Here is a 27,672-nt window from a genome sequence, read left to right as displayed (position 1 = left end):
TACCCTCCTTATTGGATGGGTACATGTTGCATGTTAAGAGCGGAACAGAAGACAAGTGATGATACTTCTATGATAAGGACACCTTCTCCCCACGACGTGCCCAAGACACATCAACTTTGATGTCGATAATCTGTTAACTATTCTCTAAACAATACGAGACCGGCAGAGCCTGTTTTGTGGATGTTTCCTCGGCGGAAGGCGTCGGGATCAGTTTTGATTGAATTTCTTAACACTGATGAAGAGACATGGCTTGAAGGCGGACAGGAATGTGTTCCTTTTTCATGCCCTTTTAACCCTGATGTTATTTGAATCCGCATGGTTTTAATCAATCACTTGCGTTTATTAAATCTAATTTGCATGTAGGCATGAGAGCAGACTCTGAGGAAGGACCCAGCATGTTAAATAAAGGCCTTTACTTTACTTTTCACTTGTATAATCTACTTAATCTTCCCTGACGGCAATTATCGTCATCAGGTTACCGTTGCTGTTTTGTGTTTCCCATAAGAGACAAATCTTGTCTGTTCTGACATTGACAGTTGATTTATGGCCTTACCCTTTCAACATGCTTGCTTTCTGTTTCAATTAATTCTATTTGAGGCACACTTGATAAGGCTTGTCCTTCACAAATGTCTCTGCAGTCTCTGAACCGTGCACCACACAACTTTTTGGCATTCCCCTAAAACCGCACCTAGATGACGAACGGCAAATAGCTATAGGCCTTTTGCCACAAGGTCTGATCAAAGCGTTGCATCATTAAAAGTATGTAATGATGTGGACATTTAGTTTTCCAAAACGTTCTTCTTTTGTACCAATGATATTTCTTTTTAATTCCATTGTTTTTCAAAAGTCTGTAGTAAAGGCATTGTGGTTGCATTAAGACACATGCACTTGACAGTGTGGCAGTGCTGCTCCATCAACATGTTAGGATGGGTAAGACGCAGCGATTGCATTTCCCCACGGGGATTAATAAATAACTTAGAATAATTTTCCAAGGCGATGACTGAACAGGTGTCCTTAGTTCCGCCCCACGGATGCCACAGGTTCAAACACAATTAAAATGAGCGGCGGGCTGATTGATGTTGATGCCGGGCTCCAACACAAATATAGGAGGATCACACACAGAGTTGGAGAGGATGCACCTTGTCTTCGGGTGTACACCCTGTATGTCAAACAATGATGTTGACCTTGCGGCGTACTGCTTAATTTATACTTAACCACGGGGGGTAAACCGTTGGTCTCTACATTATTGCCTTAGCCTAATGCAACCGCCGCGGATAACTGCCGCTGTTAACCGCCACTGTTAGCCACCGTTGTTAGCCGCCATTGTTAGCTGCCGCTTATAGCCGTCACTGTTAACCGCCGTTGTTAGCCGCCGCCATTTTTAGCCAACGCCGCTGCCTTTGTTAGCTTATGTGGATGTAGAACCCTAAGTGCAAGCCCTAGCATAGAGACCCATGGCAGCCTTCCAACGCATAAGTATTACTTCACAATTAGGTTTCAGAACAAGGCACCGCACAAAACCATAGTTGAGTAATGTGTGAAAACTGGTAACCTTGATTATACAATGACACATGCTAAACTTGGTGAACTCTTGATGTTTTCATCTGTGTCATCTGCTGTTTTGAAAAGAATGTTGGCCTTAGGTAGCAGCAAACCTACCGCCCTCCCCCCCATTCATACCGACAGGCTCAGACTTTGCAACGTAATTACGTGTGTGTGTGTGTGTGTGTGTGTGTGTGTGTGTGTGTGTGTGGGTGTTCTCGCGCATGTGTATGTGTTGGACAGGCTGAAAATTACTCAACCCTGACACATGTCATTAAAAAATATTTGGGCTGTTTTTTTGCGTTTGTACTCAGAGCTCAGATGGCTGTTGGAGGCGGAGCCGAGCATGCTCAGTGTTATCTTAAGGTGACCTGTGACCCCACACTAGCCACGCCCCCATACACCTATGCCCTGGGGGAAATACCTGCGTGCAGAAGAGTGTGGAGGCCATCGCACTCCTCTCACAGAGAGTTGGGAGGACTACAAAAGACGTTTGATTGATTCTTATCTCCCTTAGCCCACTCTCATTCCTCTCTCTCTCTCTCTCTCTCTCTCTTTCTCTCTCTCTCTCTTTTTTTCTTCCGCTCTCAATCTCTCTCTCCCTCAAATCGTCTTGGCTAATAGGCTCTGGCCATTAGGGAATTAAAGGCATCGATTTGAAGAGTGGCTGCTGCGGTACAATGTTTGCTAATGTGAACTCCTGGACAGTCATTATTCAGAGAGCGTCTCAGGGAGCGAGAGAGCAGAAATAAAAGAACTGCCTGCTAGGCCAGCCGCAAAGTTGACTCGAAGGCAATGGCCAGCTAGGTACTGATTGTGACTGGATGTGTGTGTGTGTGTGTTTGCGCGTGTGTGTGTGTGTGTGTGTGTGTGTGTGTGTGTATCTGCGTGTGTGTTTATGTGGCTGTCTGTGTGTCTGTGTCTATGTATGTATTTGCGTGTGTCTTGTTTAAGCTTTATAGGGGTTTTATTGACAAGCACCTACCGATAACAAACATAAAGTGAGTGAAAGTCAAGGGTAGAGGTTCCTCTACCCTCATAAAAAGAACTGTCTCTCCGACAAACACAGACTCACCCAAACAAATGAACAAGAATAAAACGGAAAGATCAACATCGCCAGACAATGTGTCAATTAGGCCACCTGCTAGAACCAACACACCAGTCCTGTTTACCCAGGACGGGCCCTCGGGCTTCCGTGCACTTAGGTTATTTTAGTTAATTATCGCATTACCAGTTTCGGGACTCACAGCTATTCCCCTCCGCTTGGCTGGTGTTGTGTTGCGTGTGTGTACCCGACAACAATAAACCCAACCAATTCTGCCTCTCTTTCCATCTACCGCCCAGCGCTGATGTTGGACTTTAGCCCATCGTTATTCTTCTCCTCTTTCCTTATAGGCAGTGTGAGTGTTATGGGACGGGGGGGGGGGTTGTTAGAGATTAAGGGTCTTCCACTCCAGATTGATGACTCTGTGGTCAAAGGGGCAACTCATTGTGTGGAGATGGAGAGCAAAATAAAGCAAAGTCAATGCCTGTGGAAGTGGATGAGGATGAATGCCAGCCCGCCGCTGTGCTGATGTTGGCCCCCGGGGGCCGTCTGACTGGCGCTTCATTTGTCTCTGGAGCTGTCGGTTATCAGATTCCCTAGGACACCTCCGGACAGGGGTCCGGTGGATTCATCAAATGAAGTGGCAGCAGTGGAGCCAGACGTTTTAACCTCTCTCTCTCTCTCTCTCTCTCTCTCTCTCTCTCTCTCTCTCTCTCTCTCTCTCTCTCCCTCCCCCTCTCTGTGTTGGGGGGACTGTGTTGAAGGTGCTGATTATTCGTTTAGGGTGCCCGGGCTCGTCCTGCGTCTCTGTAATTAGACGCTGAGTCACTCTACCGGGGCCCCGGTGCCCCAGGGCCCCAGCATTGATCTCCAACGTCTCTGTCATGTTTTAACATTACTCCCTCGGTTTACAGTGACAGGCACAGGCATAAACACTCATAAATACACCCACACACACATACACACACGCATTTACATTTGTGTGCAATAATTCAGTTCACCCTGTCTCTTCCTCTCTCTCTCTCTCTCTCTCTCTCTCTCTCTCTCTCTCTCTCTGTATCTGTCTCTCTCTCTTTCTCTCCCTAGCTCTCTCTCTCTCTTTCTCTCTCTCTGTCTGTCACTCAGTCTCCTCTGTCTCTTGCTTTCTCCCTGTCTCTGTCAATTTCTTTCTGGTCCTGTCTGCCCATTGCAGTAAACACCTTTCATATTCCCACTTATTCTTCTCCTTCCTCTCTTTCCTCTGTGGGGTTCCTCTATACCCTAGTCACGTTGACAGGCACTCTGCAGAGACAAGAAAAAAGAATTTGTCTCGCCCTCTCTCTCTCTCTCTCTCTCTCGCCCTCTCTCTCTCTCTCTCTCACTCTCTCTCTCTCTCTCATGTCTCATGTCTGTCATTATAATCGGTGTCCTATTATTCTCACTGGGAAGTAACATACTCGCAATCACTCTCCTTCTCTCCCTCCACGGCTCCTCACTGCGACGGGTTCTGCTGCTTGAAGGCGCACTGCGCTACGGCACCTCTTTCACAGACTATAGCTCATTTATGATTCCCCATGAAAAAACAAGCGGATAAGACAAGGGGAGGGAGGGAAGGGAGGGGGTGGTGGTGGGGAGGAAAGAAGAATAAACCAAACACAGACACGTTACGGCGACACCCGCCTCCCTGTGAGGAGGAACAGAGGAGCAGAGCGGCTCCAGACGCGTGCAAACCCTGGGAGCCTGCGACATATTGCTCAGTTCCCCGCCGCTGCTCCCCCCGAGGTTCAGATGAAATTCTTGATCACAGGCCCGGGTGAGATGCAGCAGCTGGGCTTGTTTATGTGTTTAATTCGCTACTCTCTAAACAAGGCACTTTAGCGGGCGAGATACGAGAGAGAGAGAGAGTCAGAGAGAGAGAGAATGGGAGAGAGAGAGAGGGAGAAAGGGAGAGAAAGGGAGAGAGAGAGAGAGAGAGAGCGAGAGAGAGAGGATAGACACGAGGAGCAGAACAAAATAACATGCACATGAGAAACAAGGAGTGATTCAACATGACCAAAAGAATGTCCTTGTATGCAGTGTGAAACCAACTTGAGTGCAAGTGCGTGTGTGTGTGTGTCTCTGTGTGTGTGTGTGTGTGTGTGCGTGCGTGTGCTTCAACGTCTACCAGCCTGACAGCGATGAAACCCAATGACACACACACACACTCGTTTTGTTTTCATAACATATTCAGGGACACGGAATCAAAGTCAGTTGTGGAGGAGATGAAGAAACAGAGAACAAACATGAGCAGAGGGAGCGGGAGGGAGAGACAACAATGGCAGGGTGGAGAAGGAGCAGTCATACTATTACTGACACTGATGCACTGTCGCATTGTTTTCCTGACGAGCATCGTTTAACATTCCTGAGCTGCCAGAGTGTGTGCGTGTGCGCGTGTGTGTGTGTGTGTGTGTGTGTGTGTGTGTGTGTGTGTGTGTGTGTAGGTTCGTGCACAAGTGCGTGTGTGCGCGGTAATACGTGATAATATGCAGACAGAGAGATGGCTACCTCAAGTCCCAGAGGATACCTATTATTTTTTCCTTTTTTTAATCACTAGGATTCCATTTATCGTTTTTTATATTGAACCGTAGACCCAGCAGAGTTCATTAACTAACCATTCCTCCGCACTATCGCCAGCGGCCCGCAGGCCACTTGAATGTTAATGATGTGGTATTGTTGGCTAAGTAGCCCTAACCCGCCGTTCCACAATGACCACCGTGTGGAGCGCTATGTGAAGGCCCTGGGTGGTTTATGTTCTGAGGAGCCCCGTGACACTCATCAATTGCCCCCTCCCCAACACAGCTGACCCTCTCGTACCATCACACACCAGCCGTCCATGGGGAGATCCTGGTCTCTTTATGAGGCGACAGCCATTAGCTTGTTAGATTAGCTCCGAGACAACGGAGGGCAAAGTATTGAGCTGTCTCAGAGTGTAAATTGTTTTTTAATTTACACTGCGATAGGATTTCTCAGGGTGGTTCTAACCTCCTGCTCTTCGTCCTCTCCCTCATCCTCCTTCTCCTCCTACTCATCCTTCGTCCTCGGTCTCTCTTTCTCTATTTCATCATCTCTCTCTTTCTCTCTCTCACTTCTCTCTGACTTTAGTTCAACCTCTCCTTCTTCCTCCCTCTTTCTCTCTCTATCCCTTTCTGTGTGAATGGCACGTTGTGCCGAGTGGGAAGCGACCAAGCTGAGGCGAGCTGTATAGATTACCTTTATTTTGGAAAAAATAAGCCAAGCGCACGCCTGTTATCATAACAAGCATTCTCTCCCCCTTCTGTCTCTGTCTCTCGCTCTCCACTCATCCTGCAGTTATCATGGAAATTTACAGCCGTGACTCTGTATTCTTCACAACACGCCACCCTGCCAAAGCACGCTTGCCAAAGTCTGTCATATGTGCTTGACGTTTTGTTTTTTGTCTTATATCCCCGTGTGTGTGTGTTTCGTTTCTCATCCTCCCCTCTCTCTGTCTCCCTCCATCTTGCTCCGCATCTCTCGGGTTTTTCTCTGTGTCTCCTCGGTCTCTCCAAATGCTTCCCGACGCGGCGCTGTTTGTATCCATCTATCGGAGGTGTCTCGGATCCGCTTTGGTTCCCTCTCAACTGTTTCTGTCAGTTGTTTTGCCTCTGCTGCCTTGTTTGGGTTGGGCTGCATTGCATTGTGGGTCACGGCGAAAACCAACCACTGTCTGGTTCGTACACGTAGTAGCTGCTCCTTGTCCGCCTTCAGGCTTTTCTGCGGGATTCGGGCTGGGGTTACAGAATGAGGGGGGGGTAGGACAGTAGAGCGGTTAAGATACAAGACGCTCCACTGAAAAAGTAGTGGGATCCATCCCTGATGTCCACAGAGACTACCTGCTGGCAGAGGCCCTAGCCCCCTTACCGGCTACTTCATAACAGGTATATTCAGCCATTGGCATCCCGGTAATAGACTATTATATCCTTCCTACCCCTTGTGGTCGCCTCAGCCGTCCTGCAGATGGTCCAGTCTGCCTGCATGTGGAGCGCTCACACACCTTCTCTCTCCTCTGTTTTTCTGCTCCCCCCCTCTGGCTTATAAAACCCTTGAATTCCACCAGCAGCTTTGAAGTGCGTTTAGACGTGTGTGTATGTGTGTGTGTGTGTGTGTGTGTGTGTGTGTGTGTGTGTGTGTGTGTGTGTGTGTGTGTGTGTGTGTCTGTGTGTGTGTGTGTGTGTGTGTGTGTGTGTGTGCGTGCGTGCGTGCATGCTCTTTTATTATATACAGAAGATATTTGTGTACATGTTGCGCCTGCAGAGCAGATGTCTTTGTCTGAACAATACCCTGAACTCCGGGGAGCTGGTGGCTGTGGTGGGGGTAGTGGTGGGTGGTGCTGGAGGACGGTGGGGGGTGTGGAGGGGCACATATTTGGCGTTGAGTTTACTTTCCACTTTGAAGAGAAGTAAAAGTGCGGCACCTCAAAAAAAAATGGAAAAAGAGCACCCTTTGACACTGGTGTGTCTGGGTCCATGCCCTCCGTCCCCAAAACCCCCCTACAGCTGTGATGACCCCGCCCCTTTGGACCTGCAAACCATCCCCCCTGTCCCCCCTCTCTCTCTCCCCCCCCCCCCGGGCCACGCGGAGGACAAAGACACATACACAAAGACACATAAATTGACTGCAGTCAGCAATCTTCTTGTCAAAGCTGGATGGAAAAAAGAATGGAGATAAAAAACAAAGAGAAAGGTGCCCTCTCTTTAATCTTGGTGTTGTTGCAGACAGTGCTATACTGTACAGCACTGCCCCCCCCCTTCTCTCCCGTTCTCCCCACCCACCAATGCATCCCATCATCTTGTCTCTTTTCAAAGGTACAATTGAGGTGGTACCTTGTGTCTGCCATGCCTACGGGAGGGTAATGGGGCGAGGGGTTGTTTAGGTCTGGACAACTGCATATCTCTGCCTCCTCACTCCGTGTTGCCTCCATATGCCATGTTTCCCCAAGAGTTCATTTCGTGATCGTAGGACAGATACAACAACAGCCCGGCCCTAGCCGTGTTTAAAAACCGAGTATCTTTTTAATAAGGATTCAATTTTCCCTTTTTGTGTCGAGTTTTACCGGTTAGATAACCCTGCCCTTGCTATGTCTGGAGCAAACCGTGGCGTCTTGTCGTGGCTGATGGAGCCTCTGCAAAGTATTAATCAGCTGGGGTACCACTCAGAGCGCCTCGCGAAACACTAAGGTTCTGGCTGAGATGGGATGTGATTTGCAGCTGGACTCGGCAGCAAGGAGGTCAGCACTTAGAATTTATATGAAGTCCATTTTGTGCAAATATTTTTTGAGTGTTGACTTTGGGGAAGTATATATCAAGGTTATGTATGTGAGTTGTTTTGTGAGATTCAAAGCTGAGTGCTGTCTTTGCCCGGTCCGTAACATTGCGCTGCGGTTGAATAACCGCAAAATATTTTAGTGACCGTGAATATGTGTGTGTGTTTGACACATACTCAACATTTGAAGACGCCTCCTTATTGTGGTCTAGTAGTGTGTAATAAAAAGTTGTGATTTTGTCAATTTCTCTTTTGTGGCCACATAACATTTGAGTCTGATAATTTGATGCTAGAACTTACTCTAGGCAAAGACCAGACTGACGCCAGACTTGGACAGGAGACGACTGCAGAAGGAGACACAAGCACCTGGACTGAGGCCCCCTAACTTTCTCTCTTCTCTCTCTCTCTGTCAGTCATTCCCTTTATCATTTGTTGTCTCCTCTGTTTAACAATGAAACAATCTGAATCCATGCCGCCTCACTCATCCCTATCGTCTCATCTTCCCTCCCTTTGTAATGCCCCCCTTGGCCTCACCTTTTGTAATCTTTCTCGTCATTTGAAGAAGCAAAGCACCAGTATATTGAAAACAGTTCCCGGTAATATATAAGATTAAGCCTACAGGAACTGAAGGCATCTTGAGTGCATCACAGACATGTGTTTAAAGCTTGCAGGCTTGCAAAACATTCTGTAGAATAACAATAGAAAGACACACATTGACCAGATGGCTTGACTCAGAGCTAGGGGATCTCGTAGAGTAAGTCACTGTGAATGTCTGTTTGTGAGGCTCGTGTGGAGGAGACTGATCTTCTAGCTCCTCTAAGAACCTTTAGGGTGGTTTGCGTTAGGCGAATGCAGAATGACCCGCCACCATTCTATATTAATGGGATTTAATCGTGGTAATACAAAGCCAGTGATTGTTTTCTGTTTGGTTAGGACGTCAGTGGCCGGTTCATCTCCATAAAGGGTATTTCCCAAGGTCCTGGTTTACAATTCTATATTGTTTAGTTATTAAGGAACAAATATAAACGAGTTTCGGCCGTTGACTAGTCCGAGGCGGCTAAATATGGATTGTTTCCGTTGCTGCTTGCAAAGTATACTTACGCTCCATAGAAGGTAAATATGCGCCCTCAATACGGTGGTGTTTAAGCCAATAGGTGAAAGCGCAGATGCTGTGTCCATATCCTTTTGTTTATATGACCGCAACAGGTGCTGAATGGAAACACAGGGCAGCTGGCACACGCTAGCATCCAGGATGGAACCCAACGTGTCTTTATTTGATTAGCTATAGAAACAACCAGCTCATGACCCGAGCACTCGTGGTGTGTGGTCTCCACGCTGGAGACGCTCACTTTCAGCCAGCAAAAACAAAACCCACAGAGAGCGTTTCACACTCTCAACATATGGGCTCCCTCATCATCACGCCTCATCCGGAGACGTCATCATAGAGCCACGACACATCAGCATCACGTTTAGTTCAGGAGGTCACAGAGGATAAGTTTAGAGTAAAATGTTATTGACTCCAGAAGGAAAATTCTGGTGTTCACTGTATCATAAAAGTACAGTGCAAATCAAATGAGCAAATGTGTATATAGGTATATATACAGAAACGCCTCTATAAACATAGATCGAATAAAATAAAAGAACAAAATCGGTAATATGTAATGCATAACCCATACATATATATAATATAACATTTAATATAATATGTTATTAGACGTTATAAAATTATACATATAATATGTTTTATGCAATTAATATTGAGACAATGTCGTAAATGTTAACACATCTTAATACTAATTTGTAAAAAACAAAATATGGAGTCAACAGATATTGCAATTGGCATGACACTGTTCGTAACGTAAACTCGTTCACTCCACTATGTTATCGATATTCATCCCCAGACATTTTTTGATTACTTTTGCCGTTGCAGCATGTATGCGTAATATCGTCTCAGCTTTTTTACTGCAGAGTTCTCCTTCTTATCGCAGAACCACATCAACGTTGATCGTCATTTTAGACACGGCTGGCATTTTTGTCTCTCTGCTTCTCTCTTATCTCTTTCTCTCTCTCTCTCTCTCCCTCCCTCTCTCCCTCACTTTCTCTCTGTGTAATGAACTCTTTTGTGCTCCACGGTGGGCTAACAAAAATTCCAATTAGGAGGCAGAGCATCGACCGGGGGAGGTGAGCTGTGTGTTTGATCGTATTCAAACTAGAAATGGCTTTTAGGATTGTGTGTATTCACATTGTTTTGTTCCAGTTTAAATTTGTTTCACTTATTATTAAGCCGGAGATGGGAGAATGGCTAGCCTGTCTGAATCATAATGGAGTGGAGGTGGGGCAAGGAAGAGAAGATGGAAGTCACAAGCCGGATGCAAAATGCAGCTCGCTTCTTGTGTTGAATTGGAAAAGTGACTCAGATCAGTCTGCAGTGTTCGGATCACAGTATGTCTGCCGTGTTTGGATCACAGACTTGCGCATCGTTTGATCGATGCACAATGGATTGCGTGAGGCGGGCTGAACTCCCTTTTCTTCCGGATGGGATCTGGAGAGACACCAGCATCCATCATCCCTCCATTCATCTGTGACTGCATCAATATTCATGCTACGTGTCGCTGGCTTCCTGTTTCGTAACTTAGAGGGAATCAAGTGTATGTTAGTAGGGAATGGGATGAGGGAAGGGATGCTCTCTGCCACTCTCATTGTCCACACACACACACACACACACACACACACACACACACACACACACACACACACACACACACAAGCTTGAACTCAAGCACGCACACTTGCACACATGCATGCAAGGCCCTCACACACACACACACACACACTTGCATATGCACTCACACAGACAAAAGCACGCAAACACAAACACACACACACACACACACACACACACACACACACACCACCACACTCACACACAAAAACCGCACCCCATTAAAACTAGCGCAATGCATAAATGAGGTCCGAGGAGAAATTGCTACTATATTTAAACTAACTCTGGCTGTGAGTCATCCATGCACCCCTCCTTCTGCCCTTTCCTTGCTTTTCCTATCTTCATCATCCACATCATCACTCTCAAGCATCCTCTTACCTGGCCTCAACCCTCCTTTTATCTACCCCCACTGGGGAATGACGGCAACGTAGTTCAGAGGTAGAGAGGGGGGTGAGAGGGAGAGAAGGGGGCGAGAGGGAGATAGGGGGCAGGGAGGAAACGAAAGAGAGAGAGAGGAGGGGAGAGAGAGAAGGAGAGTGAGGAGGAGGGCAGAGGACCCATAATATTTCATTTTGATGAGAATATTTCTCACAGCTCTGAGTTCAGGGCAGCCCTATAGCTCACCAGAGTGTGTCATCACCACAGAAGCCAAATTATAACAACACACACACACACACATTAACGCACACGCACGCACACACACACACACACACACACACACACACATGCAGACACACACACACTTTGCAGGCCTCCAAAGAGCCTGTGTGCGTGGGTGCGTGCTTGCGCGCATGTGCATGTGTGTTGATGTGCGGTGTCGGGTGGGGGTGGTGGAGGTGCGTACCCCAGTGTTTAATCACATCCTATTTAACACCACCTTCCAGGCAGCACTCCGTCTGGATACCAGAGCAGCTAGCGGATGATGTGTCTAATCAAACACATCGGTATGGTCCCTCTGGGGCCACTCAGCACCACCAGCCTCTCTCAGGCCATTTTTCGGGGGGACTGTTTGGCACCCTTGAGGGTTGGGGGGGCGGGGGTGGGCGAAAGGGTGGTCAACACAACATTACATTTTTTCCTCTGGAGTGCATCCCTCTTCTTTTTCCCAAGAGGGGAATGTCTCCTCTTATCCCCCGTCCCCAGCCTGGCCCCCCATGGTGCGGACCACCGGGTGGTGATGGGTAAACCCTGGGGGTCCGCATGCACCGCAGCCTCAGTACATTCACACCTACTTAGTGATAAGCAGCGAATCTGGATTAACGATTGGGGGAATTGTTGCTGGATATGTGTATGTTTTTTACAAGTTGTTGAATTACTTTGTGTTTGCTTCTTTGGATGATTTTGCGTGGGTTTGCATGAGAGGAGGAACATAATACTATGATTTATTGGTCGTTCTGGTGTAGAACTCTTTCTGTCGGGGCAATACTTTTTCATTTAGTTCATTGAGTGCATGTTTCTGTCAAACCGCACACTCACTATTTGTTAACCTCCGGGACAGTAAACATGTTTGTCGCTGTGTGTCAACGTCAACATTGTGAAGCTAAGGAAATGCAAACTGACATTCATGGTCTCTCTCTCCCTCTCTCCCTCTCTCTCTCTCTCTCTCTCTTTCTCTCTCTGTCTCTCACCCTACAGTGCCTGGCAACCTGGGCTGCTTCAAAGACAGCGGTGACCCACCCACCCTGTCAGGCATCAGCGAGACCTCCAACAAACTCACCATCCAGAACTGCATTAGCTTCTGCAGGAAGCAACGCTACGAGGTAGGATCTCCCACACGCTTTAGGATTGAAGTTTGAGTTTTGACTTTCAGACTTTGAGTTTGTTCAACAACAAATAAAAACGCAACAAAAAAGTTGTGATGTGAGACTGTTTCGTAATCTACATGAGGTAACAGGACGCATCAGTGAATAGTTACCGGTGCAGCTTTCTTTACTAACCCATACCCACTAATTTGAACAATTCCAGTCATTGTTTTCTTTATTAATCTATTATCTATAATATTGTGGACTTTCTCAGCATATCATATTCAGGCAAATCTTAGGCATGACAATGAATAAGTAAACTGAAACAGTTGTCATTTGTCAGTGTAAAATAAAAGCCCCATTCGTACGTTGATATTCTAATCAGCGTTCCAGTGACCCCTCCTCCCCCCGGCCTCTCCTCCGTCTGACTTCCTGTTTGCAAACGGAACGAACCGCCAAACAATCACGAGTGACAGCTGGAAATGGGCAATTATTAGCCCCCTGGGTTATGACTCTCCCTCTGTTCTCTCTCTTTCCCTCTCGCTCGCTCTGGCTAACACTCTCTCTCTTTCTCTCTCTAGCTCTCTTTCTTTCTCTCTCTTTTTCTCTCTTTCTCCTTCTCATTCACTTCTTCCCCCTCCCCCCACCCTCCCTCCCATGCTTCCCCCCAAACTCGGTCTCCTGCCAAAATCGTTGTAATACTGGCTATAACCAGTCCCAGGTGTTCCTCTTCTGTTCGTGTACATCCGGCTGAGCGCTGATGCCCCCCCCCCCCCCCCCCCCCGCGCCCCACACACACACACACACACACACACACACACACACACACACACACACACACACTCCGACCCCCACCACCACCACGACCACACTCCACCCTGCCCCGCTGTGAGACAGACCTCGGCCACGACAAAGAAACGCTGCAGAAACACCCTCCCCTTTCCCATCATCATTCACATTCCCAATGGCGTGTGCGTGTGTGTGTGTCTGTGCGTGTGTGTGACAGGATGCCTCAGAAGATTGGCATCGTGTGTGCGTCTGCCACGCCAACGCGTGTCGCTGGTGTGGCGGGAATACTTTATCGGTGCTTTTTGAGTCGTTAACGATTGTGAGTCAGAAGAAGCCACCTCCTCCTCCGCCAACCCAAACCACACCCGCTGTTATCTTGAATAAAGGGATTATGATGGTGTCCCGTCCCGTCCCCCGTCCCCACCCCACAAAGCTCTACACAGTAATCAGAGCGGGAAGCGGCGAGGACACGAGTCGCCCCGGCCCGGCTGCTGCCTCCATAAATTCCTGTGCCATGAGAAAAGGCTGGGAGAGGGAAATGATGCAGTACCTTCACTTGTGAATTCATTTAGTGGCAGAAAATTGCACAATGGTGAGCTTTTGACGCGGGGGGACAATAGGGGCTTTTGATTGTGACGGGCAGGGTCGAGATATGTGAGGTTTGCTGGTCGCATTCCTGGATTCATTCCTTCATTTTGATTCTTCGTTTCGGGAGTCAATGTGTAGTTTGGTTTCCATTTGAGTGGACAGATTAACACTGTTCCTGAAGTGCACACTACTTCACTTTCGGTTTTCAATGGTCATAATTCTTACTAACTACACCGTTGTTGCTCTTTCTTACAACATGAGAATGTGGCAGTTGGTTGAAACACGAAGACCCAAAACATTTCAACTGAAAACTTTTGAAAAATGTGGTTAAAACAAATGTATTAACCGTTAGAATTCTTCACATTGCAAAATATGTTGAAGCATGAAAATGTACCACATTTTGCGTCGGGCTATCCATAGAAAAGTGAATAGATAATTCATGTACAGTGGGGCAAAAAAGTATTTAGTCAGCCACCAATTGTGCCACCAAAAGTTCTCCCACTTAAAAAGACGAGAGAGGCCTGTAATTCTCATCATAGGTAAACCTCAGCTATGAGAGAAAAAATGAAAAAAAAAAATCCAGAAAATCACATTGTCTGATTTTTTAAGAATTTATTTGCAAATTATGGTGGAAAATAAGTATTTGGTCACCTACAAACCAGCAAGATTTCTGGCTGTCACAGACCTGTAACTTCTTCTTTAAGAGGCTCCTCTGTCCTCCACTCATTTCCTGTATTAATGGCACCTGTTTGAATTCCTTATCAGTATAAAAGACACCTGTCCACAACCTTAAACAGTCACACTCCAAACTCCACTATGGCCCAGACCAAAGAGCTGTCAAAGGACACCAGAAACACAATAGTAGACCTGCACCAGGCTGGGAAGTCTGAATCTGCAATAGGTAAGCAGCTTGGTGTGAAGAAATCAACTGTGGGAGCAATTATTAGGAAATGGAATACATACAAGACCACTGATAATCTCCCTCGATCTGGGGCTCCACGCAAGATCTCACCCTGTGGGCTCAAAATGATCACAAGAACGGTGAACAAAAATCCCAGAACCACACGGGGGGACCTAGTGAATGACCTCCAGAGAGCTGGGACCAAAGTAACAAAGGCTACCATCACTAACACACTACGCCGCCAGGGACTCAAATCCTGCAGTGCCAGACGTTTCCCCCTGCTAAAGCCAGTGCATGTCCGGGCCCGTTTGAAGTTTGCTAGAGAGCATTTGGATGATCCAGAACAGGATTGGGAGAATGTCATATGGTCAGATGAAACCAAAATATAACTTTTTGGTAAAAACTCAACTCGTAGTGTTTGGAGGAGAAAGAATGCTGAGTTGCATCCAAAGAACACCATACCTACAGTGAAGCATGGGGGTGGAAACATCATGCTTTGGGGCTGTTTTTCTGCCAAGGGACCAGGACGTCTGATCCGTGTGACGGAAAGAATGAATGGGGCCATGTATCGTGAGATTTTGAGTGAAAACCTCCTTCCATCAGCAAGGGCACTGAAGATGAAACGTGACTGGGTCTTTCAGCATGACAATGACCCCAAACACACCGCCCGGGCAACGAAGGAGTGGCTTGGTAAGAAGCATTTCAAGGTCCTGGAGTGGCCTAGCCAGTCTCCAGATCTCAACCCCATAGAAAATCTTTGGAGGGAGTTGAAAGTCCGTGTGGCCCAAAAACATCACTGCTCTAGAAGAGATCTGCATGGAGGAATGGGCCAAAATACCAGCAGCAGTGTGTAAAAAACCTTGTAAAGACTTACAGAAAACGTTTGACCTCTGTCATTGCCAACAAAGGGCATGTAACAAAGTATTGAGATGACCTTTTGTTATTGACCAAATACTTATTTTCCACCATAATTTGCAAATAAATTCTTTAAAAATCAGACAATGTCTCTCATAGCTGCGGTATACCTATGATGAAAATTACAGGCCTCTCTCATCTTTTTAAGTGGGAGAACTTGCACAATTGGTGGCTGACTAAATACTTTTTTGCCCCACTGTATATCATCTAGTGCTTCTTCTGATGATCATTGTTGTGATCTTGGATGTTTGTTTGTAACTCCCATCGTTAATTGCACCATGGCGGCGTTGCATGTGGAGATGGATGTTGAATGGACGAGGGACTGATTTGCATATCTCCCCTTTCATGTGCTCCACAGCTGGCGGGAATGGAGTCGGGTTACGCCTGTTTCTGTGGCAATGAGCTGGACCTGCGGGACCACGTCGAGGCACCGAGCATGGAGTGCAACCACGTGTGTTTCGGAGACCACACCCAGCCCTGTGGTGGGGACGGTTGGGTGATCATCTTTGACAGTGAGTTGTTTTTTCCTCTACTTTTGGGTTCTCTGAGATTTTGACCAGATGAAAGGATTATGGTTACTTTCTTTGTAGGGTTTGGATTTTTTTTTGTTTCCACATCTGTTGAGATGATTGCACAGCGAAAGCTTTGTAGTGTTTCAACCGTTCATATTATAGCTGGATCCATTGGGATTTGAAGTGGCTGTAATGCATTAAACTACACCATGTACATCATACTACTAACCCTAACCCTAAGCCTAAACCCATGTCAAACATAAATAGCGAGTGTAAATGAATAGCAGGAGTGAAAATACTTCCTCAACTGTTATCGACCCATTCCAATATACTTTCATCCTAGACTTTTCCGCCTCAAATATAAAACATTTATTTGAAATAAACTTTGAATTAATGGTAGCAATAGAAAAGTAGGAATAACTTTTTTATTGGATTTCACAAACCAATATAGTGTTCACTATAAAAGGATACACAAAGGATGCACATTTTAAGCACGTTCACAACATGTGCAGCGTTCTCTCCAGCAGTAGGCAGAGGTCTGAAGTTGTAGGATTGCACAACCTCCATCATGTTTACAGCTCAACAATCTCCTTGCACAAGTCACGGTCACATGTTTCAAATCAAACGTCCTCCGAAGGTACCCGAAAAGTTCTGTTGTTAAAAAGTTGCCGTTCTCCCCGCCCCCTCCCCCTTAATCTCTACAGCCAAGGTGGGGTCCTGCGGCGGGAACTACACCGCCCCCTCGGATGTCATCTACTCCCCGGACTTCCCCGACAAGTACGCGTCGGGCCGCGTGTGCTACTGGACCATCCACGTGCCGGGGGCCTCCGCCCTCCTCTTCAACTTCACCTTCTTCGACATCTCGGACCAGACGGACATGGTGGAGCTGCTTGACGGCCACAGCAACCGGGTGCTGGCACGCTTCGACGGGCGCCACCCGCCGCGCGAGCTGCTCAACGTCACGGCCGACTACGTCATCCTGTACTTCTACTCCGACCGCACCAACCGGGCCCAGGGATTCGCCCTGCTCTACCAAGGTGAGCCAATCACACGCAGCGGCCCACGCACGCACCTCAACCCCCAGCTGGCCGTAATAGACCACTTTTTCTGATTGGTTGGAGGTACGCAGGATAGGTTGTTTTTTTTCGCATGGTTAAATGTTGTGCTGCAGTCATTTGTGTTTTAGGAATTTGTCAGACTAAGAAGAGATTGTATGATTTTTTAATCTATGTTAAATAATGCATTTTTGTAATAGAATCATCCTACACAGAAGTAATGCTGTTAAGACGTAAATATTAGGAGGGTGATCTTATTATAGTTGTAGGCACGACCAACTAAACTTATAGTTGTACTTGAAGACAACTTCTTCCCAAGTCCTCGTTCTCCCCGTCCGTCATAATTCAGTGCCTCTTTCTTCACCCTGTTGCTGGTTCTGCTGCAAACCATATTGTAATAGGTCAAAGTTCGACCTCTGAAGATGGGCAGAGAACTCTCTCCTGTTCCGAGCAAATATTTATGGAGCCCCGTTAACGGTCACGTAGGTGAGAAAAGGGGGGGTCTGGCAATCCACAAACATAGTCAATAGAAAAAGTTAATTCAGAACAAAATTGGTATTTGAGGGGATTCCGGCTTGGCGACAGAATGGGAAAACATTGGATGATTTCTGCCAAGAGAGACACACTTCATTGAACCCCCAGGGGACATTTATTTCCAACAACAGAGGCACAATCCCAGGCATTCAATCACATCCCCGCACATTCAAATTCAAATTGTACATTGGGTTACAGCAGATCATTAAACAAACTGATATCAGCGGCTTCAAAAAACCTCCACAGTCTCTCAGTGGTACAAATAAGTAAGATTGTTCATCCACTGATCAAACGTTTACAGTCTTTAGAAGTGTTCTGGAGAGGATGACTGACAGTGGGTGGCGCAGTGCGCAGCCTTCTTGCCATCCTCTTCTTAAGGATGTAATCTCATGGGTCCAGCTGAAGGCCAATAATCAAACCAGCTTTTTCAATAAGCTTGTTAACGCTATCCCTGTCATCAGCAGTGGTAGGGCTGGTATTGATGTTCCCTTCCAAGTTCAGTTTGTCGACAATACAGACACCCAATAAAGATACTAATAAAGTGTATGCAAAGGAAATGTTGGGTTCTTGTTCATCGTTCAATAATATTCTTGTTCATGGGCAGGATAGTGTAGTGACTAGACTGTTTGTCTCCCATCACAAGAGTTCATGATCCCCAATGTCTGCCACCTACTTTTCGGAGCAAGGTGCTTAGACCCTACCTGCTCTGTCATGTATTGATCGATCATCAATCAATACAAAAACATCGAACATCGATTACTGTTGGATGTTTTTAATAAAGGCTAAATGCCTTAACGGTGAAACGAGAAGTAATATAATCGTGCCAACTAACCCATACATACTTACTCATCTAGCTCTGATGGGTCAAAAGACCAACTTGCTTGAGGAGGCAGAGCGGGAAGAGGAGGGCGACCTCACCAGCCAGGCCACGCCCCCGCTGGACGCCACAGAAAAGTCCAACGGTTCGTCCAACGGCCGCTCCTCTCAGATCATGTATGTGATCACGACCAGTCCTGACAAGCCGGAGCACAACATGCCAGGTCAGTGGGAGGGACCCAGCAAGACCAGCGGCCATCATGCTAGTATGTCCCCTCCTCGCCGATATGATATACCTCTACTGTCTAGCTCCTCCCCTCCTCTCTCCTGCCTCTGCCCTCTAGCTCCTCCCCTCCTCTCTCCTGCCTCTACCGCCTAGCTCCTCCCCTCCTCTCTCCTGCCTCTGCCGCCTAGCTCCTCCCCTCCTCTCTCCTGCCTATATACTGTATACCTTTATACTGAATTGATTGTATTGTGAAGTTCAATCTACCACTCTCACTGGCTACTTTCAATATGGTTACTTTTCTGTTCCTCACTTTTCACTAAAAACTGAACATTCATTCTTATGAACTCTTTCAACTTCATCCGTCACGACTTTCACTGACAGCTCATACCCCGACCTTGAGAGTGTATTGACATATTCTATGTTTTTTTCTTCTATTGACAAACACCTTCAAGTTCTTTGTGTTCTAGTACTGTTCCAAGGGTAGAGTATGTTGCCCATGTGTGTCAACAATGTTAATACATACTAGCTTATTGATCTGGCTTAACAATAACAAAAGACTAGGCAGCTAACTCTATTCCTATTTGTTCTGTCAACCTCTGTCTCATGTATTGGTTGGTTTGTGACGGATGGCCTTTTCTATCTGCTAGTGTGGACCATCTACGCCCTGGCAGCGCTTCTCACACTGACCGTCATAGCCATGGTCGCTAAGCTACTGCTGCATATCACAGTCAAGTAAGTATTCATGGTAGACACTTTAACAATAATGCTCAACTCAGGACTTTTAGGATAAGATAACACTTTATTATTCATGTGAGGGAAATGTGGGTGTTGAAGCAGAAAATTGCATAAAATAAAAAACAAAATAAACATGGAACTGGCTGGCTGTCTGGGTCGAGGAGAGTAGTAGAATATATTTATTATATATTTACGAATGAATGAGCTTGTGTCTGGTTGCATTGATTGAATGATAACAAAGTACCACTAGATATAAATAAGGAATACGTTGACATTCAGGAGTGAACAAAAGTGTTTGGGGTGCAAATCAAGAGCCACTTTGCATGTAACGGTTAACTTGAGTTCCAGATTCTTATTCTCTCCTCTCCTCTCGTTCCAGGGCCCCCAACATCCCAACGGTGAGCGGCTCGGACAGCTGCAGCCAGAGCACCGCGTCCACGGAGCCCTGGATCATCCTCTACCAGCCGTCCACCATCTCCCTCTTCAAGAAGAAGCTGAAGAACCACCATGGGGACCTCAGCCCCCTGGTGGGCAACTAGGAGCACTGCGCCCCTCACCGCTAACACCACTACTGTGTACCACCAACACCACCACCACCATGGCTGTCAGGCGCCTCGCCCTCAAGAACAACAGAAACAGAAACTCTACTAAGAGGGTACGGAGGAACTAGGGGAGGAGAGGGGGAGCTAAGCTAACATGCTAACGACTGGCCCGAGTGGCTAATGACATCTGATGACACACTGGCTGCTTCTACAAAAACAAAAAGAGGGTCACAGAGTGCTGGGCAGCCCCTCCGCATCCCCCCACCCCCCTGTGTCCCGTCCCAACCCCCCCCCCCCCCCCGACCCTGCACCAACGAAGAAGGGATTAGCAGGGCTGTCAGAGAGCGTGTGGTGTGGGAGAGAGGACAACAGCATGTTCAGGAGGGCCAATCTACTGCTCCTGAGAAAGACTGAGTAAGGACGACCTGTTGTAGAGCGCAGTAATGTGCTCGGGCTACCGGAGGTTCCATTTCCATTGCCCAGGGACATCCTCACCATCACTGGAGTCTGAGGACATATGGGTTACCTCGACCAAACCTGGGGGGGGAGGAGCAGGCTCGCTGTGAGTGGCAGGCGACTTCACTGTCCACAGCTGCTGTGTGAGTAAACAGCAAAGGATTCCCGTAGAGATGGGAACTGTTGTCTTTTCGTCGAGTACCAAGCAGTGGAGCAGGAAAATGAATATGGACTTTCAACATCTGCTCTACCTTGCATACACACACACACACACACACACACACACACACACACACACACACACACACACACACACACACACACACACACACACACACACACACACACACACACACACACAGACTCATGCACACACATACTCACATACTCACATAAACACAAACACAAACGTTTGTTCACACACACACCTGTGTAAAAACACTGACCAAAACTTACTAACAGCCAAAAATATGATCCATCCCATTCAAAGAAATGTAAATTCAGGCACTTATTGGGTTCAATTTATGTGGAATACATCTATGATACATTGTATATTATCTGCCAAGCGAATAACAGGTTTGGAACAAGTACAAAAAGGGTTAAATATCCAAGTACCCACGGCACAAATCCTTGAATCCAACTGAAATGATCCAGAGGCATGAAAGAGGTAGAGCAACAGAGAGACAGAGAAATGTATCTACTTCCTAAAGATATTCCACTGAGGTTTGCTGAAGAAGGGCGTGGTTTCTGAGATACTTTTAAAACTGCAGTTTTGTAGAAAACAGACGTGATGTTTGATAGGATATAAAGGAGTTTCTAAGCCTGTGTCAGTTAGTTGGAGTCTTCAGTTGGCAACATGAAGTTCTCCTTAAGGAACACTTCTGCTCTTGTCTCAGACTTATGTCTGATCCTGAGTATCTATTGGTATCGTGTTCGCACACACCTTTAAAATCCAAAACTTTTTTATGAAAGAAAATCACCTGTTTCTCTATCAGCATTGACCTTTTTTTTTTCATCACTCATGAGTTTCTCAAATCAAGATTCTACGGTTCACTTAGGAATGGCACTTTCACAGATGGGTTGTATTCATTTCCCCCCAAGAACCCCAACAGATCATGCAGGAATTAACCTAAAACTACGCATGGTGTTCAGAAACAAAGCCTTGAATTAAAACTCATATGTTTTCTCTTATGTTTAGTTGTGGATGTAAACTGGACATCATGTTCACGTTAAAATGTGTTTTGTTTGAATGTGGGCTACAGGGGTCTGTTATGTAAATTGTTCAAATGATCACATATACACATTCCATTTTATTTTTGTCTCTGTTGAACATTTTGTACGTCGACCAAAAAATGGACATTTTCACATGGAAAGGATATCCAAGTTGGAAAACTATTGTTTATTTCTAAGGCAGCAGAACAATCCATATGTTTGACCAATAATTACCTTTATTATACAGCTGTCTCAGCACTGTATACACATGTATATCTGATTCTGATACTCTGCCATAATAATTGACCCTTCATTTTGATTGTTCATTGGTTTCCACCGTACACCGCCAAATCACTGTGCAGCAAACCTATTATGGTCCAAAATAATGATGCACTTATATTGCACTTCAGACAAATTGTTACTTCAAATTAAAATCCCAATGCGAGTTGAATCCCAAAGCTTTCATAATCAAGTTACCATCATGAAAAGTTTGCCTGACACTGACCTCATGCAATATTTTGTCTATCTGCTCGGCTGTAATGTAAAGTTAATTACTGCAGGGCAAGATCCCAAGACTCTGGGTTTAGATCAGCCCATGCATAAAGAAACAGAAATGTAGGGCTGAGAGTGGGAGAGAGTGAGATAGAGGTAAGAGTAAGGGACAGAAAGAGATAGAGAGGGAGAGATAGAGAGTGAGAGAGAGAAAGCAATTGGCAAAATTAACGCGCGGGCAAATCAAAGGCAACCAAATTTGACAGTTAAAATCTAGCAAGCCCATATCTGTTTGGATAGTCTGGTGAATTATGCAAACTCTCATTTTCTGTCCTGTCATCCAGTCAATTGGAAAATCCCACGCTGGCTTTTCAAGGACGGAGGCCAGTGCTTTTTGAGCAACAAGAGACCCTACGGGAAATGATTTGTGTGTGTGTGTGTGTGTCAGTGGGTAATGCTTTTGGTAAATTGTAAATAAGTAATAGTGAAAAGTTTAATTTATACAGTAAATTATTGTTATTTTGTATGTGAATGGGATATAAACTATCTTTTGTATAAGTGAAGTATCTTTGTAGTTTTATTTAATGTGACCTTGTTGCAAATTAAACACTGTATGCATGTTTCTTAAACCTGTACCATTTCACATTATTCCATTCATTCATTTTTCATTTGGTTTATAAATAAAATGAAAGACCTACCTCTATATTCTAGATGCTTAACAAACGTTGGCCGGCCATTAATTGCGTAACACTTATCTACAACAGATGCTCCATCAGCAGTTATTGATGGAGAATTAAACTCAATGACACACATAAGCATGTATAAGCTGTGAAATCACTGTTTATTCCAATGTTGATTCGCTCAGTTTTGTATTATTCAGTAACATGTGGTTTAAATGTAAGATGGATTTAAACCCTGTCGGCTAGGCCTTCTGGAACATAAACAAGGGAATTCACTTCTTTAATCCTTAACAATTCTGTCCATAACATTATGTACAGAAAAGTATAACAAAACACTTAGCACTGACTTAGACCCTAAAGCCTGGCTAATTAGCATGCCTTGCCATTCACACCAACACATGTTCATGTAAATATACTTAGAGGCATATTTAGACACACACACACACACACACACACACACACACACACACACCACACCCTTTCAATTCTCTTGAGCGAACTTCTCATCAGATATGTTCAATGAGTCCCAGACTGTTTGGAGCAGTACAAACCCAGAGGGGGGCATCAGAGGCTCCCCCCCACCCCACCCCCCTGCAATGAGGTCAACCAGGCAACCTGCACATTTTACTGCAGGGGGGGGCGAACAGCATGGGGCAGCTAGCCCTGCAATTGGATTAACATGACTGAGAAACCCCGACAACAAGGGAGGATGTGCAATAATCCGAAACATTTGTAATAGTTTGGTGTAATAACAGTATTCGTCGATGAGAGGTATTTCTTTCATCTCCAAGCTGCTATAAAAATGGCAAACCATAGCAAAGCCTGTTGTCTATGCGTCATTGGCTGCGTGCCAGAATTGATGCGCGGAGGAAAACACTTTAGTGGCCAAACAATTACAAAGTCCCTTCAAACTGGTCTCTTTGGGTCTGCATTTGAGAAAATTTATGTTGCCAATTTATTTACCAAAGAAAAGAAGAATTTCCTTTTCCAAGTAGAATATACAATACTTCAACTACTTAAAACTCAAGAGCCGACGTGAACTGTGGTCTACGACTGCCCTCTAGCGGTTGAATTGATCGACAAACGAAAGGACTACAAATGTCGCCGTCGCGCCGAAAGGTCGTCACCGTGACGTTTATTCAGTCATCAGGCAACATGGCAGCCTCCGTCAGACTGCTTGTCCGGAGGGTACCCAGGACTCACAGAAATCTGACCAGTCCTGGTCGGTTAAAGACGTCAAGTGACTCCGAATCGCTCTCAGGGTGTCGTGTGTTCAGCCATGCCGCTGGAGAGAAAAGTACGCATTTTGGCTTCGAAACGGTGCCGGAGGCAGAGAAGGCAAAGAAAGGTAATGCTTAACTACTTTACCCCTCCGTCCTTTAGGTAAGATCTCAATCTTTGCGTTTATGTAGTTGTAATTGGTTGCCAAATCCTCCTTGTCATTTATTTATGTATCTATCTGTCTCTCTATTTCTCTCTGTGAATTTGTTTTCCATCTTCTCCCAGTTTACCAGGTGTTTGAGAGCGTGGCCCATAACTACGACGTGATGAATGACGCCATGAGTCTAGGAGTCCACCGGCTGTGGAAGGACACGCTGTTGCATGTCATGCAGCCGCAGCCCGGCGCGAAGCTACTGGATGTGGCCGGTGGAACAGGTGCCAGACAGTTTTTAATTTTTATTTTATTAAAACCACCTCCTGTGCTCATGATATTGCATTATCATTCTGCCCTAGTTGTGCAGCCCACTCCCCTTGTGCCTACTCAGGATTACTCTTACCTCCTTCCTTCCTGCCTTCCTTTCTCGTCTCCTAGGAGACATTTCCTTGCGTTTCCTTGACTACATCCGCTCCCAGCAGGGGAGGCAGCGGCGGCAGGTAGTGCGCTCCATGCAGACGCCGTCGTGGCAGGAGATCTCTGAGAAGTATTCGTCCGCAGTGGAGGAGGGCGAGAAACAACGGGAATCGTGTGCCGTGGTCTGCGACATCAACAAGGAGATGCTTAAAGTGGGCAAGCAGAAGGCGGAAAGCATGGGCCTCACTGCTGGTAAATCCTACAGCGGGGCAATAGGATGGTAGTGGTACTAGTTTTGGAGGGCAGGACCTGGTGGTCTGGAAAACACAGAGATGATGGTTCCATCCCCTGTGGCTGTTTTTAGTAAATACAGAATATTAGTGTGTAACTGCTTAGATCTTTAATTTGACTTGTTTGTTTGATTTAACATCTTAAACATTTGTTGGTTAATATAGTGTGTGTGTGTGTGTGTGTGTGTGTGTGTGTGTGTGTGTGTGCGCCACTAGGACTGTCCTGGGTAACGGGTGATGCCGAGGAGCTGCCCTTCGCCGATGACCATTTTGACGTATACTCTGTGGCGTTCGGCATCCGTAACGTCACACACATCGACCAGGTAACCCAGGTCCACATTAAACAATGTCGGTCTGTCCGTATGGTCTAATCATTGGCAGGTCTGTCCGGTTACCATACTAGGCCTATGAGTCATGACGGTAACGGTCACACTTTTATCCCTTTATAGAGTTGAGCCTGAATTTATAATTATTTGTAAATATCTGCTGCCGGTACGCAGTGGGTCTCCTGGCATTTCTTACACGTTCTAGGTCTGTGATTCTGAACGTAGCCTTCCAAAATACGCCTAAAGTGACAAGTTTGTTAATGTTAGTGACGTCTGGGATCTATATTCGGTAAAGGTGATAGGTCATAAGAAAGAACATGCCCTGGAGTGTCCTCAACCAGTCTGACTTAAATGAACCGAAAACATAGCGGGAAAGCATAACCTGGCCATCGGTCATATTCCTGATGTGTACTGCTGTTTTCTTAGAGGTGCGCCTCATATATGGGCGACGTGACGTAGAGACCTAACATTCCTTTGCTGAAGTATAATTTGGCTACAGCTGATTATGTTAATTGAATCCTCCCTGTGCATTGCTATGTAAAGTTGCCTCATCGATTCCCTTCTTTTCTGATGTGTTGTAGGCATTACAGGAGGCGTGGCGAGTGCTGAAACCTGGGGGAAGGTTCCTGTGCTTGGAGTTCAGCAAGGTGACCAACCCTGTGTTGGCGAGGTGAGAGAAGGAGTGTGACTCCTTTCAGAGGCCTGCTAATGATGAAATGTCATTGCTGTTTAGCTTTTTAATCATATAATAATCATCGATTCAATTCACTTTTCTAAGTAGGCACATTACATATTATACACACTGCAATGTACGCTAGAAAATGTCATACATGCTACAATTTATCATCATTTATTATTAATTATCCCCAGCAGTTCATCTTTCTAGTTTTCTTACTTTGTTTTCCACAAATACCGTCTTATACCATATATATGGTGAATTGTCATGAAGGTATAAAAAAAACAACTAATTTTCAATATTCATATATAATGTTGGTGACAGCCACAAACGTACACACAGTGCAGGTTTAAGATGAGTCATTCATGAGTCTTCCCACCACAGTAAAAATGTATTTGGTCTTCTTCTGTAGGCTTTATGATGCATACAGTTTCCAGATGATCCCAGTGTTGGGAGAGGTGATCGCAGGAGACTGGAAGTCTTACCAGTATCTGGTAGAGAGCATCCGCAAGTTCCCTAATCAGGTGAGTCCCCTTTTTCATCTGAGTGACTTTTATAAAATTCCTCTTACTTTCAATGCACCTCCTACTTTATCTTATTCCTTTTCTTATTTTTCTTGTTCTTGAATAGTTTAATTTCCGCTGACGCAAAGCTCTGTTTTTGTTGTTTCGGCAGGAAGAGTTCAAAGGGATGATCGAGGACGCCGGCTTCTACCGTGTCAAATATCACAATCTCACTGGGGGCGTGGTAGCCATACACTCAGGCTTCAAGCTGTGAGATGAAGAACTCTTACTATGGTCCACAGTACTTGACATACGCTGGCTAATGAGCTGGTGGAGCACGACAGACTGGCTGCCGGTTCCCCCGACCTGATGGTACCCTCGTATTTTCGTGGGACCCCCAATTGCTCAGCTCTTAGCACACAGGGATAGCGGATCTTCTGACATCTTATAAAACTATTTATTGTTATGGAAATGTTTTTTTCCGTTGATCCTGGAAAATGTATTTTATTAATGAAGATGCAATAACAAAATCAACGTCATCTGGATCAATACATGGAGGCAGAAGAATAAAATGCACATTGTCTGTTAAACTGCAATGAATTAAACATTTATTCCTTGGCCTTTTTCAAATAAATTTGATTTTTTTTGTTTAGATGTTTGTCCTCTTTAAAAATTCCAGAATAATGCATCACAGTGCCCTGAATTGTTGCTTACAGCCCCAGCACATGTATATGATATTCCCACAGAATAAGTACAAGATGGGTTCTGGGTCAGGTGTATTCACCATTTGATTGCCTTAACATTACTGGTAAGCAAGTCTGGTAAATGTCTTCATAGTTTCACGGTTTGGTTTTGGGTTATGTGGTTAGGGCCAGGAGTACAATTGGTTTGGTTTTCAGTCCTAGGGTTGGGATTAGGATAAGGGGTTCTTATGGGTTCTATGGTTAGTGGTTATTATTAGTTGGGTTTTAGGTTTTGGAACGACAGTTGGGGTTTCCTATTCGGGTTTGGTTTTTGGGTAAGGGTTCCAACTTTTTTTTTCTTGTATTCCCTTTCTCCATTATTTTTCTCCTTTTCCTGATTTCTCGTTCTCCATCAATTTTCTTAGTATCTTTTTCTGAGTTTCTTGTCTCCATATTTTCTCTTTTGGTGGTTCTTTAGCTTTTTTCTTGTCCTTTTTGGGGACTTTTAAATTTTCCATATTTTACTTTCTCATTCACATTATCTTGTTCCTCGATCTCCATAATCATCTCCTTTCTCCTTTCTTCTCGAATATCATTGTC

At 45.6% G+C, this 27,672-nt stretch overlaps 2 protein-coding genes across 4 annotated transcripts in view; both read left to right on the top strand.

The window, feature by feature from the left end:
* The window catches only part of kremen1 (kringle containing transmembrane protein 1), a 51,741-nt gene extending 30,959 nt beyond the window's left edge, over nt 1-20,782 (top strand). Inside the window, exons 4-9 of one of the 2 annotated variants that reach the window (XM_079738842.1) lie at nt 12,243-12,367; nt 15,901-16,054; nt 16,759-17,091; nt 18,498-18,683; nt 19,333-19,417; nt 19,800-20,782. In XM_079738842.1, coding sequence (XP_079594968.1) covers nt 12,243-12,367; nt 15,901-16,054; nt 16,759-17,091; nt 18,498-18,683; nt 19,333-19,417; nt 19,800-19,959 — 1,043 coding nt within the window. In that variant the 3' untranslated portion in view covers nt 19,960-20,782. Of the gene's footprint in view, nt 1-12,242; nt 12,368-15,900; nt 16,055-16,758; nt 17,092-18,497; nt 18,726-19,332; nt 19,418-19,799 lie in introns of both variants that reach the window. The other variant, XM_079738841.1, reaches the window with a different exon arrangement.
* Nucleotides 20,783-23,957: 3,175 nt separating this feature from the next.
* Nucleotides 23,958-27,041, top strand: coq5 (coenzyme Q5, methyltransferase; the record flags this gene model as incomplete). Of its 2 annotated transcripts, none has more annotated exons than XM_079746497.1 (7): nt 23,958-24,150; nt 24,309-24,458; nt 24,616-24,846; nt 25,101-25,207; nt 25,792-25,880; nt 26,299-26,410; nt 26,566-27,041. In XM_079746497.1, 7 exons carry the CDS (start codon nt 23,958-23,960, stop codon nt 26,578-26,580), a joined length of 897 nt encoding a protein of 298 aa, XP_079602623.1. In that variant the 3' UTR covers nt 26,581-27,041. The 2 variants fall into 2 exon arrangements, with proteins under 2 accessions (XP_079602623.1, XP_079602622.1); XM_079746496.1 differs by having other exon boundaries at nt 26,562-27,041.
* Nucleotides 27,042-27,672: the final 631 nt, after the last annotated feature.

Source organism: Pollachius pollachius, assembly GCF_949987615.1.
Source record: "Pollachius pollachius genome assembly, chromosome: 1".
In the NCBI taxonomy this organism is placed as follows: Eukaryota; Metazoa; Chordata; class Actinopteri; order Gadiformes; family Gadidae; genus Pollachius; species Pollachius pollachius.
The sequence above is the reverse complement of the archived record's forward strand: the minus strand, read 5'-3'. Positions and strand labels throughout refer to the sequence as shown.